Raw genomic sequence first — 18,380 nt, forward strand, 5'->3', positions numbered from 1 at the left:
CTAAATGGGTACATTACTCTATTCACAAAGCACTGCTTTACAATGTATAATAGCTCCACCATCTGTAATAAGCGTACTTTATTCAAATAAAAAAGGTCCTTTCCATTCACAATCCTGTGGTTTTCAGGTTCATTGAAAGGCAGGGACAGCTATTTAAAATCGAGACCTGAAATGCACTGTGGGAGTGCAGACATTGTTTTTCAGCAGTTGCCATAAAATACTTGTTTTTTTAATTCCGGCATATTCAAAGAAATGTGCATTAATAATAATAAAAAAAATCAGTGGTTTGACTGATAAACAGCCCACAGCCTCTTCAAGCTTTCTGCTGGCTCTGGGCACACACTGTGGGTACTTACCAATTTTTTTCTAAAGAACTTAAAATGAATCTATAGCTCTATTAAATTAACCTTAAGCTATATTAAATACATTATATGCTTTAGGAGCAGCTTGGTTTTTGAAAGTCTCATCAAAAAGTTAAAAAAAGTTACACTGAATAATTGTTGAGAAAAAAAGAAAGAAAAACAGAGTTACATCACAACACACAGTAACACAATCCATTCCCTGGTAGCAAATCATCAGTGGATTGACCATCTCTAAACGCTCATCGAATGCAACTGAGTTTCAGTGGGTTTTAGGCTGAGTTGTCTTTATTTGAATTTGTGAGTCATTCAGAGCTCACCAGCATCTTTCATCTTCAGAATTCAAGTAACAGCAGAGAGAAAGAAGTTTGCAGGCGTACTACCTTAAGCAAAAGCAGTATCCCTGTCCAAACAATAACACACCACTTATACATCAGTGTAATAGGGTTAAGCCTGATTTTCCACTACATTACCATATCAGATGCTTTTATCCAGTGTTACTTACACACTTTACAAATCATCCATTTACACAACTGGATACTTAATGGAAGGCATTTGGGCTATGTGCCATGGCCAATTTTACAACAGCAGTACCCCTACTGGGATTCAAACTGGCAACCGTTGAATTACAAGGCTACAAGTTACTTTTACTGTCCATTCATACTGATTGAAATTTAGTGAGGCAATTTGTATTACAGTAAATCTTCCCCAAGGGGCTACCCAGGAGTCAAACCGGCAACCTCCCAATCACTTGGCTGCTCCACCACACTTTCAGCCACATGCTAGAACACTAGAATAAGCACCGTCATTTAAAACCTGGCTGGGGTGAGAATAAAAAACACATTTTCATAATTGCTCAATGTTCACCGCCGTCATTGGCACTGATCACCATTCACGTTCAATAAATGATGAAGTGAACTGCTTCTTCCTCTCTCTGTCACTCTTTCTCCCTTTTTTCCTCTTTCTTTCACTCTTTCCACCCTTCCATGCATCCATCCCTGCCTCCATCTCCGTCTACACTCCATTTCCTCTCCTCCTTTCTCTCACTGCGTTCTTCCCCTCCTGCTGAGTACGTGCGATGCTAACAGCAAATTACTCTAAGTGCACTCAGCTAATTGGATGAAGCGACCTGTGACAACCAATAGTCTCGGAGGAGAGCTCCTTCTGAAGATTACGGAAAGAAGAAGAAGTGGTTTTAATTTGGAGCCAGAGGCAAGAAGGATAAACTGCAGGGGAAAGAAAAAAAAGTCCATTAAAACCACATAAAACACGACTGTACCAATTTCCAGTCTTGGGGTTACACTAGCGGGTAGTGTGTTCAATCTCAGCTGAGATATAGCCCTGTAAGTCATTTAGCTGGCCAACCACACTTCAGGAAAAAAAGACTTTTTGTTTTATTCTTTTAACTGATTTTTTTTGTTATATTTCAGGAAAAATAAAATATTACAAAGACTTTTATTACAGTACACTAAGTTACTGCTTCAATATAAAGGTGGACATTAGTTTACTGATTTACTGACAGCAATTAAAACACTGCTCTTTTAAAAGACTCTACTCTGACAGGACTATATTGAGTCTGGCACAATTATCTTTTTGGGTAAGGTATGGTATTGTTTGCGCTGCGTTAAAACGGATCATTTTGAGAAGTGAAACGTGTGGTGCAAGCCGGGAAACAGTTTCACCTCCTGAACTGAATTACGACTTGTAAATTTCAACACGCCGGGACTGAGAAAACACTGCACGACATCATTGTCAAACACTGGGTTTGAAGAAAAAAAAACCCAAACAAAAACCAAGAGAAAAGGAATTCAAATGTCCATTACTCAACAGCCTTCTCTGTCGGGGCTGTGCATTTTAAGGCCAATGATCTGCACTGCTATTGTACCCATTCCGTCCTGCCACGGCGAATGGATATCGATTCGGGTTTTAGTCTCTCAAATTTCCCAGGAGGACATAATTCAGTGCCTCCATCCACTGGATCAGAATAAATAAAATCAAACAAGCTCTCGAGTCATCAGAAGTGAAACTGCCAGCAGAAAAGCACTATTCGCGCTTCAGTGGTTGTTTTTTGTTACTAGAACCTCCAGAGTTCATTTATTTCCATCATGTGAACCATAGAGGACTCATTAAAAAACTAATTAGGTGTGAAAGGACCAGACCCCCCTCCCTCCCTTGAAAATTCCACTGGTATAGCAAGGTACGCCGCTACAAGTGGACAAATCAGCAAAGAATTCCATTTCCTCTCTTCCACACATTGCTAACAGTAGCGCTTCCAAATCGATACGGGGAGAAAGGGCTCGCGCCGCGCTCCTGCGTTCCGCAGAGGGGACACGTGCAGCAGTGACGCAGGAGGACCTCCCGAACCCCGGAGACGCAGCTCGTGTCTCCTCTGGCTCTGCCTGACAGACAGAGCAGTAAAACGCTCCATTCCTCCACTCCTCTCCCAGGTCAGTGGCTCTCGTCCAAAGCAGCGCTTCGGTTTCATTACGCCATTAAACAGGAGGCCATCCATCAAGGTGACATTCTGCAATCTGATTTGCAAAGTTGCATAAAGGAACGCACATGATGGGAACAGATTAAGACGAAACAATCCTGTTCCTTTTTTGTACGCTTGAGCAGCGAGTTCACTGTACTTACCTCTTCTTTTTTTACTTTTTGAAATGCCCCAAGAGGTCATTTTAAAACAAAATGTATTGTTACTACAGCAATATTCCATATATATATATATATATATATATATATATATGTATACTGTCATGCATTATAGTGAGTTTATATAGCGAGTTTGGCTGTAACCAGGGCCCTGCTCTGCTCCATGCCTATAGCATGCCATTAGCATAAATGCTGATGGCTTCTGTATTACACTGGGGTATGATTTCTCAACGGACTGGGACTGAAATGGACTGAAATTCTGTATTGCTCTTCTACCTGTCAAAGTCATTTTTCCCCCAAAATTTTTAAAAATTGAACCTGTTTACTAGTTTTCTTCAGGCATAAACAGTGAATCATAAACACAGGGAAAATATGGCTGGCCAGGGCACTGCCTTACCTGTATGTTTGGGGTACCCTACCAAACACTTGCTGTGGGTTTAATTTCCTACGACGTAATGACTTTCTCCCCATGGCACCTTCTATCCATTTCCTTTGCACAACAAGCACATGCGCTCAAGATGACAGCAAGAGTTGAAGTAAGGAGCATTTTTTTTTTAGATGCAAAAAAAAAAAATGCACCTAGTGCTTAAGCTGAGACAGGTGGCTTTTTCTTCCTCCCCTGGCGGTTTTAGAGAACGCTCAGAGCAGCATCAAGGCTGGCCAGAGAACGGGGGGCGACGGGCCACGGCTTGTTTACGCGGTGATGAGGGAATCATGCCCAAGTGCCGGCTCAGAGGATGTCCTGAAGTCTGCCTCTTACGCTCCTCCGCTCCCAGGGAACGGCCAATCCACTTCATTCTGTTTGTGTGTTTGCACCGAAAGGTCAGGGGTACTCGTCTCCCTCTCACCCCCCTGCTTATCCGACACGCATACAGATGTAGGCGCGAGCGGACACACACACACACGCACACGCGTACACGAACAGATATAGCCCCAAGCAAGCACACGCAAACCCCCTCCCCACTGCCAGCTCAATGCATCACAGTTTTGTGCTTCTGGATTTTTCTAGGCCTGGCCTGTAGCTATTTAAAACTTCCCCAAAGGCAAAAAGCGCATCATCCTTTGAATCCACGGAGAACTCTGCCATGAGTCTTCCGAGCAGCCTTTCCATCGAGGAAAAACAAAGAACTGACAACTTCATAGAAAAAAAAAACAAAACACAAAACCAAACAAAACAAAACAAAACAAAAAAGTTTGAAATAAAGGGTAACAAAGTCTATAATAACAGACAATTAACGTCAGTCTCTGGACGACGGTTGCTAGGCCACACTGGGTGGATGTTGTGACAGTGCAGGCTGGATGCGCGCTACCCTGAACAGTGATGTCACACTTAACCCTTTAAGGGGACAGGTTTCGCTGGAACCCCTCACAGCGCCGGCAGGAGCTCTCTCTCTCTCTCACACAGCATCCTTCACCTTCCACCTTTTTTTTTTTTTTATCAGCCCTGTCAGAGATGCGCAGTGGTTTCCATCTCCTACATGAAGATGGCAGATGATGCATTATCTGCTGACAGAACGGCAGCATAAAGGCTCTCCACCTGCAGTCTGGAGATAAGACCACGCCAGAGCGCCGGACCGCGTAACGACTGCCACTCGGCAGAAAGAAAGGGAGCCAGTATTCAGAGGTGTCACTTCTTCCCATTTAATTACCATTTATCATGACTGTAATTAAGTGCTATGAATTTCGTAATCTACTCCCCTTTTTTCATCAAAGTAAAAATAGGCGAAACAATATTTAGAGGGATGGTACGCCATACCTGTACTACTCATTAGTCTATTATCTTTCCATTACCGGTAGGCCTGTTTACGCATGCATTAGAACATTTATTTAAATCTACTTTTCACACAGAAGCACTGCAAAAACACATTCATCTTTCCTGATTATAGAATTGAATCAAAATGAAAATGTTGTTCACGTTTTACATATGGTACAGTACCTAATGAAAACAAAAGAAAAATTCAAACCGATAAACAATGCTACGCTTTTCAAACACCGATCTTCTATGTAAAGATGGTGCTTTTAAGGGAATGATTCTTGCAAGAAACTCGGACACTTAGATTTTAGAGTCAAGGTGGAGAACAATAACAAATTGCTCAAATGACTGAAATGACCCCAAATGGTTCACGCTTTGATGTTGACGAAGATCCACAGGAATTAAAACATGGTCCTTGCAGATAAACATGGACTGCTTGGCACACTAGAGCACTCTCTGCCTCCGGTACTAAAAGCCCGCATTTTTACAGGCCCATTCGCAGAGTGGAGGTAGATGTGATTATGTAGGGCCTAATTCCTCTTCTGCTTATGAGGAACGATTATCACCCTCACCAAGCTATTCGCCGGAAGTCCTTACACAGAAAGACCCCCCAACGCACAAGATGATCGTTACAATTACAGATACGAAATCAAACTAAATCTAGACAGGAGGATTAGACCAGAACAAAGGCTGAAGAAGTATGGAAATGAAATTAATATGGTGGTAATCTATGTGTTCCCCTTAGGAAAAGAAGAAGACCCCATACCTGCCAAGGGAGAGGGAAAAAAGTATGCACAGCAGCAAGCTTAGCACAAATATGGAGCACAACAAAACACAGCAAATCTCAGCATGAGTCTTCATCCAAATGTTTCTGTTTCTGCTTTAAATAAAAAACACCTAATTCCTCTGTGTAAAGTCAGTGAGACATGGATGCCAAAACAGGGTATTTATGCAGCATAAACTCTGGTTTTGTTCCTGTAAGTCGCGTAATCCCCTTTCCCGCGCTCCAAACGCGTTGTGACAGAGCGCAGGCACCCTGTGGAGAGTAGCGGTACGCGTCCTCCGATAGGACGGGAGAATCACACCTCTTCTGTACCCCCCCCCCCTCCCCAACACCCCCATGCCTTCCTGTCTCCTTCTCTTGCTTGGTTTTTCTTTCGTTCTCTCCCGCTCTCTGCCCTCCTTAAAACCTTCCTCGGATGAATCCTTTAAATCTGTCTGTGCTTCTCACAAAAACTAAAAACAAAACAAAAGAGAAGATTATTCTCTTTGCACACATCAAAGGGACGAGATGTTGCACAACTGAGAATGTAACAGCCAGACCCCCCCCATATGCCCCCAATGGCCACTGTCACATTCTGTTGTTCATGTAACGGAAACCTCACGTGTGTTAGACTCACACGCTCTGCGGAATCATATCACGACAGCCAAGGCCCAACAATCACTGAGGAACAGACTACTCTGCAAGGCATTCATGTAAACAGGACACTGGATGGACATCGGTTTCAGAAATGTTCAGCGGACTGTCAGCGTGAAATTACCTGTAGCTGTTTACCGTGATGAACACCTGCAGTGTGCTGTGGTAAAAGAAGTTGTAGATGTAGAAAGATATGCATACACAGTTTAATAACATCAGTCACAGACTCATACCTCTATGTTTAGCAGAAACAGGGTGCTGTATGGTACTGTAACAGAGCTTCTCTCTGAAAAATCATATGGTAGTTCATACATATTTCAGAAGTTCTTACATTTTTCATATTTTTTCATAATTCCTATGTTATGTTGTGTTCTTTATCTACTGTATGCTTTTCCGCTTTATACAATCCCTTATTCTGCTGGAATCATAAAAATCATAACTGCAAACTAGGCCCGTCTCATCGCCACAATCTCTGCCGCCACGCAGGTGTGCTGAAGCGGAACGACAGCAATCCTCTGATACACTCGAATGAATCCAATTTTTCGCACCAAAACTCACCCAGCGCGCTACAGGGGAGTGCACACTCGCTGGAGTATAGGTGCTACTCTCCTGACGTCATCTGGCGAAAAACAGGCTGCCTGAGAGCATCGGGGTGAGAAATACCTGGCCCATCTACCTACCCCTGCCCCTGCCCCTGCCCCAGTACGAGGCCAGTCTATTCCTCTGCTATGGGTCTCTTGTCATTGTAAGCTGCTGACACTGCTGGGATCAAACCCGGGCCATGGAGCTCAGCTTACACTCAAAGCGAACACCTTAAACACTGACCTTCTTGGGAGCCCCCAAATAACTTATATTTTGAATTGAACATAAAGCATTGCTTTTACTAAGCAGAGAGAATATCCAGTAGAAGGGAGTAGAGCTTGCATGCTCGATAACTCTCACAGGGTCCACCAGGGCGTAAAGGTCAAATTAATGTTTGTTTGGAGCATCATCTAGAGAGCAGCGTGACTCCTTTCAAATGACATCGGCAACGTTAACTTAAGACTCTGCGGACCCAAACGTGCAGGTAAACTGTGGGCAGCAGGTGGGAGAAAGATCAAGCCCGAATCGCTGTCTGGTTCATGAGTCACTGCGGTGGGCAAATCATTCCCCAGCAAGGAAGCGGAACATGTTTTCTGGGACTACAATAATGCCCCCTCCAGGACACGACCACATTAACGCTTTCACAGATGTAATGATGGAATGAAAAATAAACTGTCACTGGGCTCAGAAACTTAATCTAATCTTAATTCTGAGGCACAGCACTGCATCTGAGCTTCACAGAGCTCTTTAACAGAAATGCGGCAATACTCTGTTTGGAAAAATGACTCAGAAGGCAGACGACTGCACTGCTTTGTCTGGCTCACAGGAGCGGTTTATAAGGGCTCCCAGACTTCCCAAGGCTGCGTTCAATTTGAAATAATATAGGTAATATGTATTCTGAATATTGACGGCTAAAGCTAGGTGAAGTACCTTTCTCAATGATGTAACAGCAGAGTCCGAGCGGGGCTTCAAACGGGCGATCAAGTTCCCTAACCATCACAGCACTCGACTCCCCTTCTTGTACAATGCGGTCTGTGACAGACAGCGGCATACAGAATCATCTTGATACCGCGTCGGCATCCCCCAGAGGTCGAAACCGTGTCACGAGAGTGAGAGAACCATGCAGATTAATAAAACAAATCATGGCTGGCACACAGAATCCAGGGGCGTAAATTAAACTTTAAGTGGCAAAGTGAGTTTGCCACACAGACCCCGAGTGCCTGGATGTGAAGAAACGATTCTTAGCGGTGTCACTTCATAACGAGCTGAAAGGGAGACAGATGACTTTCAAAGGGCCGTCATCATCGGCACTTCGCTGCTTGGAAAAAGGCTCCACTCACTTAGGAACTCATCCTGTGCTGCTTGCGCAGCATATTATCCATTAACGCAGCTAGGGATTTTACAGATGCTATTCAGGCTAAGTACCTTGTCTAAGGGAATACGAGTAGTATCCTACCCGGGATTTGAGCCTGCAACCTTTCGGGCCAAAGCCCTGTCCCCTAAATTCTCATACCCACTTCCGTGAAAGCGGAACAGATATTTCAACAGAATTCCACTCCGTTGTAGCATCCAGAAAGACTCGCTTTTTGCCTTGGCTTGCAACATCTTCCGCTTGTCTAAGTAACTCGGGAGAGATGCTGGGTGTCAGAAAGAGCAAACTGGCCTCCGCAGCAGCTCCACTGTACCTGAGGGCAACTGGAGGTGAGAGTGTGTTGCCTGAAGCCACAGGGGGCAACAGGTAGGTAGGCCCAATGCACTGGAGACATGAGCCAAAGTGGGCGGGGCCATCCCGATGTTTGTCATTATGAGCGTCAGCATCTGCCTGCTCGAGCTCAAAGTCCATCTTATTTTACAAGAAATATTTATTTCCTTCTATTGATAGAACTTGCACAGTTGCAGCAGCTCAGCGAAAACCAGGTTAGAGCGACACACTTAAAATCTATGGCTGAGGAGGCTGGTCTCCAGCTGATATTCTGATAAGCACCTAAATGGATATTTGCCTTCATTTCCCGGATATTCAGCAGACCTCGGCCCACCAGACAAAGTTTAAACATCACAATTAGAGCTACGGTATGATGTACGTTGGAAATTAGAGCTGATGACTTTGTTAGTAATGTAACACAAGCTGCATAGTGAATTCACTGAACGGTCTAAATTGAATTGTAAAAGCTTTGTGGCCATCTCCTCTCGCCCCCCCCCACCCCCGCAGCCCCCACACCTGGCACAGGAGCAGCAGAGGCTCAGGATACAGTCAAAAAGTGCTCATGCAATTAGGCCGCTGGGATTTCCGTTCGGAAGGCTTCGGTTATTTCTCAAATGACAAGCGTCACGGTGGTTGTCCTGGGGGGACAGGTGGCAGCTGAGGATAGGCCTGTTTACCAAACGCTTCAAACGCCGCTGGGATTTCATTTTTCAAAGAAAATCGAGGCCGCATCCGAACCAGCGTGGCTCACAGGGGGGACGAAGCCGGTCCCGAATTCTGCGGCATGAAGTGGTGTGATGTGCAATCACGCCCCAGCCGATCTCTGGGACACACATTTAACATGCCTCTCGGGCTGTCTCCTGCAAAATGACAACAATTTGACCAAAATTTTACATGCACATTTAACCAGGGCTTCCTTTCTACAAATAAAGTCAATGAGTACTTCAAATTAAACTCCGACGATGTTTTGTTGCTCATACCCAACACTTTTCCCTGAGTTTGCCTCACATACCCATCTTCAGTGCCTGGCTAAAAGGCTAAGATAATGTCAAGGCAATTTTCCCGGAGGATTTCTGCTCTCTCTGCAAAGACCTGCCCGAACGAAGCACGTTACTGCTGGGGGGAACGAAGGGAATCCACGAAGACCAGACACGCTCATTTCGCAGCCAAAACACGGGAGGGTCGTGAACACTCCTGGCTTTGCTCCAGGGAATCTGGGAAAGAATTCAGCTTCCTTCGGGAGGACGCCTGCGTTATTACTGGGACCAAATCCTACTCCACTTGCACCCCACGTACACACATCAAACAAAAAAACATCAGAACAAACGAGATCGGACAAACCCACTTGCTAACCTGACCTTGAGTAATGGGCTTGTTTGAGGTAGTATTCTGGACTATCACAAGGGCAATGAACAGAAGCTTTTTCTTAGCCTCCATGAAAATGAGGTGCTTGGATGGCTGTAGCTTTCTGGTTGGTCTTGCTTTGTATTTTATCTTTTGTGCTTAATTGGTGTTGAATGGGAGAGGGGCAATAAGTACATGTTTCAGTGGCTAGACCTCTGCCCTTTACAGCAGACAGTCACTGGTTCAGTTCCTGGGTGGACCATTGATGTTATACCTTTCAACAGGGTGCTTGACCTGAACTGCTTTGGTAATTATTTCTGTGTTTCAAGCAAACAAAGCAAAATGCAATACGCCAGAGAGGGCGAGAGTGTCCACAAAAACAATGAATAATAATGGTATCACCACCCCTCTTGCTGTCTCAAGGTTCAGTCTGTCCACAGAGCAGAAAGTGCCCAGTTTTTTGTGGTTCATGTAATCCCCTTTGGGGTGTGTGTGCCCGAAATGTATCAGGTAACGAGTCCAAAGGAAAAGACACCTGCTCTCCCACAACAACTGGAATTATCCTGAGTATATTTAATAAACCCGAGGATGCTGAATAAACCTGAGTGTATCTGAGAAAACGTTTTTTGCATTGAGATTGGACTTTGGGTGTTTTAAGCAACTGCGGTAGAATGCAGGTCCTCGCCTTCATATTTTTCACTAGTTTGTTTGTGCCAGCTAAGCACCCAAAGAACACAAACGAGTGATACCATCGAGACTAGACCTTCAAAGGCCTTCAGATCAAGAACAGGAGGTGCTGCACAGCAGGAGACAGCAGGGGTGTGGCTTGCAGGGCCGGGAGGAGCAGAGCGTCTCCTTCAACACACAAACACGGGGTTCGCTAATCACTGTACGAGGCCGGCACAAAACCACTCTGACATTCCCGCCCCGTGCTAATGGAGTTTCAAGAGGGGAAAAAGTAAGCCCACGGGAGAGCCCTTGAGTTACAAAAGAGAGAAACTGAGGAGGAGAGCTCACGTGAAAACCCACTTCTTAAATCCCGCATGTTTTGCTGTTATCCTCAGTGGACTGGTTAGGCAGGCAGACTGGCCTGCACTCAAAGATCTCAAGCATCCTCTCTCTGAATCCTAAACTGTGGAATGATCACGTGAGCAGAATTATACACACAACCACCAACAGAACCAGAGTCATAATCTACTTTCATAGGTGTGTTGTGTTTATCTCCCAGTTCTGCAATGCCAACCATTTATTTAATTCCCTCAAGAAGGGCGTTTTCCATAGTTTACATTTTACAAGTTGTCAATATATACAGCCAGGTATCTTATAGAGGCAACTTAGGTGCAGTACATCTTACAAGACATCAGTGTTAATCCCAGGACAGGAACCTGGACTCTCCTGGTTACAAGGCTATTGGTGATATTTTTTCATTTCATTTTCTTGTGTGTATGGGTAGGTACTGAAATATGTAAGCGGAAGACAGAAAAGAAAGAGAGGGAGTAGGGAGGGAGGCAGGGAGAGACCAACAGAGGAAGTATGAAGGAAGAGGGAGAAGGAGGGAGAGAGAAAGAGGGCAGGAGAAAGTGAGAAAGATCCAGAGAGAGCAGTAAGAAGCTCGTGTCAGCCACTACCCGGGGTGACTTAATGCAGTCATTAAGGGCAACGACACATCAGCTAATGAGGTGAGGCAGGGGTTAACTTCCGCCAATCAAATGCACCAATAATTACAGCATGCGGCCAGGCTGAGGGTGCCAGATTCGGAGCTTTGCCAGGATCCACTGTCACCACTGCTATACATTTCTATAATCACTACGAGATCTTTAACGTCCACAGGGGGCCAAGACCTAAACATCATACAGCAACACCAATGCATTAGAGCAGGTAAGTAAGACTGTTGTAGAAAGTTGTGGTCAGCTGGAGGGAAATGGCAGGGCAGGTGTGTGTGTGTGTGTGTGTGTGTGGGTGTTTATACATTTCTTTTTTGTTTGACACATAACTATTCATGACAATTTCCTCAGCTTGTCCTTTCTTGTCATTAATATTCAAACGAAACATGTTTCTGTCACAAAATGAACTTGGCCAACTACTAAAACACACTTGGGCTCCTCATGGGTTTATATAGAGGGCAGCTGCTGGAACCTGTGCAAGAAGCTATAAAAGTGAAAAAATGAGGAAACAATTGTGACCAAGCTGTGTAACAGAACTCAAGGCAGAAACTACACAGACATACAGGAATCTAGAGTGGGCACTGGGCACCTGTAGTCCTCAAATACACTACACTTTCAAAAAAAAAAGAAAAAGAAAAAGAAAAAACTCTCAGAACTTCAAGAACTCCAGCATCTGGCACAGCACCAGTTTTTAAGACAGAAGGCTTATTGAAATGGATAGTTTATTTACTGATACATTTAGTTAAAGCACTTCAAGCTATTTTGTCACACTTGAGTCGTTTCTCTGTTTTGTGTATTGGAATAGCAATCCCCAGAACAACACAGTTCAGATAATGTGCTTGCCTGAAAAAGCCAAAACAAACAAATCAAACAAATTTAAGTATACCTGTATAAAAACACAAAATGTTAAATCGATGTCAAGGTACTGGCCGCTTGTTCTCAATGAATTCTCTTCCATCACCTGTCTGAACAGATTTCACGTTCAATTCATCTCCCACATTCTACCTCTTCAGGTCTTTCTCTCTTTCGATTGGTTGGACCTTGCTCTGAGTATCTGGACCATACTCTTTTGTTGTGCTTCTTTCATTCCGCACCACATCAATGCTCATTGCTCTTTTCCACTCAATGTGCTTTCAAACTTTTACAAAAATAAAAATAACGGCAAAACAGCAAAACTAAACCCAACAAGCACTCGCTGATGAGATTGGACAGGCTGGTTTTCCTCCTGCCACAGCCATCTGGCTTTAATATTTCTGTGTGTATGCCAGTGAGTGTGTGCGTGCGTGCGTGTGTGTATGTGTGTGAGTGTGTGCGCGTGTGCCAGTGTGTGTGTTTTCTGTGGGTGTCAGCCTCTGTGCGTACACCTGTTTTGTGTGCACACATCTGTTTGTGGTGTGTGTTTCATATAATAACCTGCTCCTGTTTCCTGACACTTTTTCATTTGCACCACTCTGGCACTCACAGTCTCCCCATGGATGACCTCCCAGGGGGAAACACAAACCTGCAGGTCTGGAGCCACGCAGACCCCCACCGGCAGAGCAGCACACAGCAAAGCCTTTAAGTCCCGCTTCTGTGCCAGTCAGCACAACAGAAAAAAGATTTTATGGCACTTCTAATATTCCCTGCTGAGCCCTCATTTAGAACAGTTATCCATTATTTAATCAGGTGGTCCCACTGAGACTCAAATCTCTTTTTTCTGAGAGAAAGCGTAAAACACATCTGACAGAAAGATCTCCATTAGACCTCATAGCAGGCCTCAAATTCAGGCAGCACAACTGGAACAATCACAGCACCACTTTTTAAGTTGGGGTGTGACACTAAGACTTCCCTTTCAATTAGCCTGTTTAAAGTTTTGAAACCTGCTCTATGCAGGCACTGTTGATATGGGGACACTGGTAACTCTATTTCCTGCTCAGCTCAGGTAGGTCACCATCTCATTTGGTCACAGGACACCACTGCAGTTCTAAATGGCAAAACAAAAAAGTTACCCTCTGCACTCTGTCAGATCTCTTTCTTACAGGATTTAGAAGATCTCAGCTACCAAATTATCAAAGTGATTAAAAACCACAGTGCCCGCATTCCAGCAATGCACCAACAGACACAACACCATCTACTTTAACATCATTTTTTTAATGAGCACTCTTCAATCATGTTTATGCTACAGCTATATCCCCGTTGTGTACAACATATGAATTACTTATGAATGTGTGCTGGGATTAACCAATGACAGTGTTACATAATAAGATACCATTAGAAAGCTCAAAACAGGGTTAAAGCACAGCTGTGCGCTCATTACAAGTTCCTTCGCTGGCTTCAAACTGCCACAGAACAAAAAGCTCCAAAGCCCTTATTAATTCTGAATTGACTTCTACATTATTGATGACAGAGGAAAAGTATACTTTAAAAAATAAATCAATGCGCTATGGATATGAATTATTCACAGAGGACTTATTGCTGTTGTCTGCAACTGTAGAAGAAAAACATATAGGTAAGCTGTCGAAGAAGTATTATAATGTTGCAGAAGTTGTGTTCCCTGAAGGGACCTGACCTTTGCAAGGTTCCACTGATTTAATGGCAGTGGTAAAGGCTGTTTCGGAGTGTGTGTACACACTTGGCATTAATTACTGCCTCATTAAAAACCCAAATCTCTTAATGCCAGGTTTCGGGAAACCACTTGCACTTTATTAACCTCACTGTCTTTAAGATAGCATAACACAGAAAATGTTCTGGGCTGTGGATCAAAGATGTATTTATTATTATTACTACTACTATTATTCTTTTAAATACAGGGTAAACCCTTTTAACAGTTCTTTCATTATGTAACATTGTGTATGTGGTTCGTGCATGTCTGTGTGGGTAGTCTCACAGACCATGATGCTTCACTCCCAGCTGCTAACTGCACTGTCTCTTTGCAGCGGTAGGTGGTAGCAATGCAACAGGACTCATCTTCACTCCAATATCCAGCGTAGTTACAGGAAGCTATTGAATCATACAGTAAAAAGTAATTCCTTTTTAAAAATGTCTGGAATAGCTACCTATCACTTCTGTGATTCTGAAATAATGCAATGTTTAGTCTTGTGTTGTTTACACTATGTTTGGACTTTTTGTACATGCAGCGATATACTTCTGGATTCGACAAATACAACTGAGACTGATTATGTACAAATATTTTACAGTAGCGAATGTTTATCTGCGGTTTATTTTTCATTTTGTTAGAAAACTGGCTGATACTGTACCTAACAACTAACAGTATTTCAACAAATTAATTTTTTTTTCATTGGGGTGTTCCAAAACTTTTTTTAAAACATGCATTAATGGTCTTAATGAACATATAAAACAGTTAAATATACTCAAGTACAATGGAGCATTTAATTTTGGTTACTTGGCAGACTACAAAAATTTGATTTCATTTTCCCCTACTTGGTGTCATAGAAAAACAAAACAAAAAGTCCTTAACATTTCAAACTAGTATGGTGACAGTAACCAAATTAGCTGAAGGAAAGGGCTCCACAACTGAAACTAAATATCTGTATATTTTTTGTACTATTTTGAGAGGCAAAATGTAACCCCCCCCAAAGAAAATAACATAAACCAAAAACAATCGCCTCACAGCACCGATGACTTAAACACCAGAAAATCCAATTAGCCGGGGTAGATACCAGCAGGACTCTGGATGAAATGCTCAGCTTTTTTGCCCACGCCAGCAATACTGTGCCAGTGCAGAGTACAGCAGGGCCCAGCAGATTTCAACAGTGGCACCGCAGACAAGAGGCATGACAAATCCTCTACCCATCGCGAACGTCCAAGCCCTTCCCACTGCAGGATGAGCGTCAGAAAGCCAAAAACGCAACCAGAAACAATACAACCTGTCAGTCTGGGGGAGGAGACCAGCGTACCTTGCGGTGAAACGAGTAAAGAAGATGTGTGACGTAAACTTCCATTGCCTTTGTAGAGTTTGAAAGCATCTATACAAACTCATATGGCTGGATGTAAATGGCATGAACAAAAAATCTGTGATTTGCGTCACGGTATCCGCCTACCCACTTTGGCCATTTTAAGGACAAAACCCTGTGCCATGCGTGGTTGGGTTCTAGCCACTGTGTAAATAATAAAAAAAAAACACATTGTAATCCTATACAGAACAGTTTGTGTTAAATCATACACTACTTCAATACAAAATGTATTTATTTAAATGTATTTACTTATGACTAAAGCCTGTGTGTGAAATGGCTTAAGTGTCTGCTCTGACATTCCCTCCTTCCTTGATGCACACCGTAACATAAGATCAAACGCTATACATTCGATGTGCAATGAACCGCCATCTTATTTTAATCTTAAAATCCCTATCCGACTCACACAACGAAACAACAGCTGTCACCCACTGCCAGTCAAAAGGAGAGGAGCCACTATGTGCTATCACTGACTTGCAGCCCAACTTATACTGGGGTTTGTGAAGCCTCAATCTGCCCTCAGTAAATGAACCACTTGACTGTGCTGTGTAGGGCAGCGTGGTGCTAGGTTCCTTCTTGGGCGCTCTTGTGAGTGGCTGTTGAATATTAGCTTCAGTAGCAAGGCTCTCTCAGCACGCCTCTAGTTCCTACATCATGGTGTCCTGGAGAAACATGAGCTCAGAGCTGCACGGAGCACGAGACTGAATTGATACGTCCATGCCAAAGGCACTCAAGGAATTTTGCTGCTCATATTTTTACTTTATTCTGATTGGGTCAGCACTATAGACTAGGAATGGCTTAAATCCTTTGATCATCAAGTCAGGTTGCTAGTTAGCTTGCAAAGCTGTAAAAGCAGAAACCTAGCAAGTGTAAGCAAGATAACTTAGGGTAGAAATTTAACTTAATGGAATTTTATCAACAGAGGCCCTGTTGGGTGCATTATAGTAGTGCTATATAGCCAGGTAAGCACATTTTTACTGTGAGGTGCTGAGAACTAAATGAAGTCATAAACATAAAGTACATTAAGAAGTTGACAGGACATTAGTATCCTGACTGCATAATCACATGTGTACTTTCAGCAATGGCTGCTACCAAATTTACAAATACGTACAAGCTACCAAGTATACATGACCTACAACACAGTGGTGCTTAATGTAGAAGAGCAATAGCCGTGCTCTAGGGGCATTTGGTCACGCAGCTTGTTTTTACCGCAAACGGATGTTTTTACCGCAAGACGCAGTTGAACAGCGAGGTACAGCGAAATGGCACTTTGGAGGTGAGGTGAGCGGACGAGGGTCTGCGACCTCTGACAAAGCATGTTTTTGAAGGTGTTCCACCTGGAGCTGAGAAAGAGGGACAAACCAGGATGGTGCAGGAGTGCCCGGTCGCAGAGCTGTCAGCCACCTGCGCTCTCTGGGGAAAAGGTCAGGCCTGTCAGGCAATGCTGGTGCATACACTACAGGTAGTTACTCTGAGGATAACCCACTGTAGCAGGGGTAAAATGCCAGCAGTTACATCAAATTATTCATCCACTTAATGTCAATGCTAAACACACACAGGTTCTGAACTAGTCCCAAAGGACGTCCATGTGAAGCCAGCACAGTTCTCTTCCCTTGCTCTGTAGAGATCCCAACCCATTCATTCTTTTCAGAAGACATGTTGAGCGTAAGAGGGGTGCAGGTGAGATCCTCTAAGACAAAGAGCTTGAACGTCAAAATGAATGATAACCTGCCAGTCCTGACACTGCTGCTGCTCTTGGACTTGGACAGCCAGGGGAACACTTCAAAACGTCACTGCTGTGTTCCCTCTTATGGCAGTCTTCTTTATGGCTGCTTTTTTGCTACTCAAACTAGTTGCATATATACACTGAACATCAAACCCACCCCCAAAATGAACCACAATGCCTTAATTTTATTTTCTCCAGAACATGTGAATCTGACACCCTGAAATTCACAGAAACATTTACAGACTTCAGTTTAGACAAACTGCCAGGGTCTCCGGCGCAGATACGACTCATGAGCTCGGGGTGCCCTTTGAAAGGCCTCAGTGACCAGTGAATGGAGAACATGACCTGTTTGACTCACCAGCTTCTTCCTCTTGTCCTGCTCCGTAGGAGGTTCCTCATCGTCTGTCAGCTTCGGCTCCTCCAGGCTGGACATCAGCATGCAACTAGGAGGAGGACACGCCGTGAACATGTGCAACGATGTGCGAACGCATGCACATATAAATGAGCACATGCACGTTCTCTCTCTCTCTCTCTCTCTCACACACATACACATACATACACATACTCTCTCACACACATAAATACATGAACATGCTCTCACACAAATACATGCACTCTCTCAACCACACACACTCTCACACACAAACACAGAAGCAGACACAAACACCTGACACCACCTCTCACAAACAAAGCCATACACACTCTTAGAATGCACAGACATACTCTCTCACACGTGCATGCATTGGCACATACACAAACATGCGCACGCACACAATGTGCATTTATCTCCAGACATAAGGTGCGCACACAGTCACATATGTGCATTCACACCGCTGCTAATCCATTCAAGCTTGTGATTTATGACAGTGAGCTGAATCAATATTTCATTTTTTACAAACATGATGGACGGCCTAACAAATGGAGAAGCCCGGGGGCATGGCACCACTCGAAGTCACCACAGACACATGAAAATCTCCGCCGCTCACTCGCAATATGATAGCCCAGCTAAACAGAGATCTAATTCACCTGCCTGCAATATCATAGCTCAGCTACATGGGGATCCACTCTACCTGCCTGAAATATGATTGTCCTGCTACATAGACATCTACTCCACCTGCCTGCAGTATGGTAGCCCAGCTACATTTAAATCTACTCCACCCTTAAGTACACTGCTTTGTGCTTCTGTTGTAAGTTCTTTGTTAGGAAACCCTGCTCCCATAGCACACAGTAT

General features: G+C 43.9%; 1 protein-coding gene across 1 annotated transcript in view; it reads right to left on the reverse strand.

The window, feature by feature from the left end:
- The window catches only part of ipo11 (importin 11), a 157,004-nt gene that overhangs the window by 19,786 nt on the left and 118,838 nt on the right, over nucleotides 1–18,380 (reverse strand). Inside the window, exon 29 of the mRNA XM_036527298.1 lies at nucleotides 17,508–17,592. Within this exon, the coding sequence (XP_036383191.1) occupies nucleotides 17,508–17,592 (85 nt within the window). The remainder of the gene's footprint in view (nucleotides 1–17,507; nucleotides 17,593–18,380) is intronic.

This window comes from Megalops cyprinoides, chromosome 4, assembly GCF_013368585.1.
Source record: "Megalops cyprinoides isolate fMegCyp1 chromosome 4, fMegCyp1.pri, whole genome shotgun sequence".
Classification (NCBI taxonomy): domain Eukaryota; kingdom Metazoa; phylum Chordata; class Actinopteri; order Elopiformes; family Megalopidae; genus Megalops; species Megalops cyprinoides.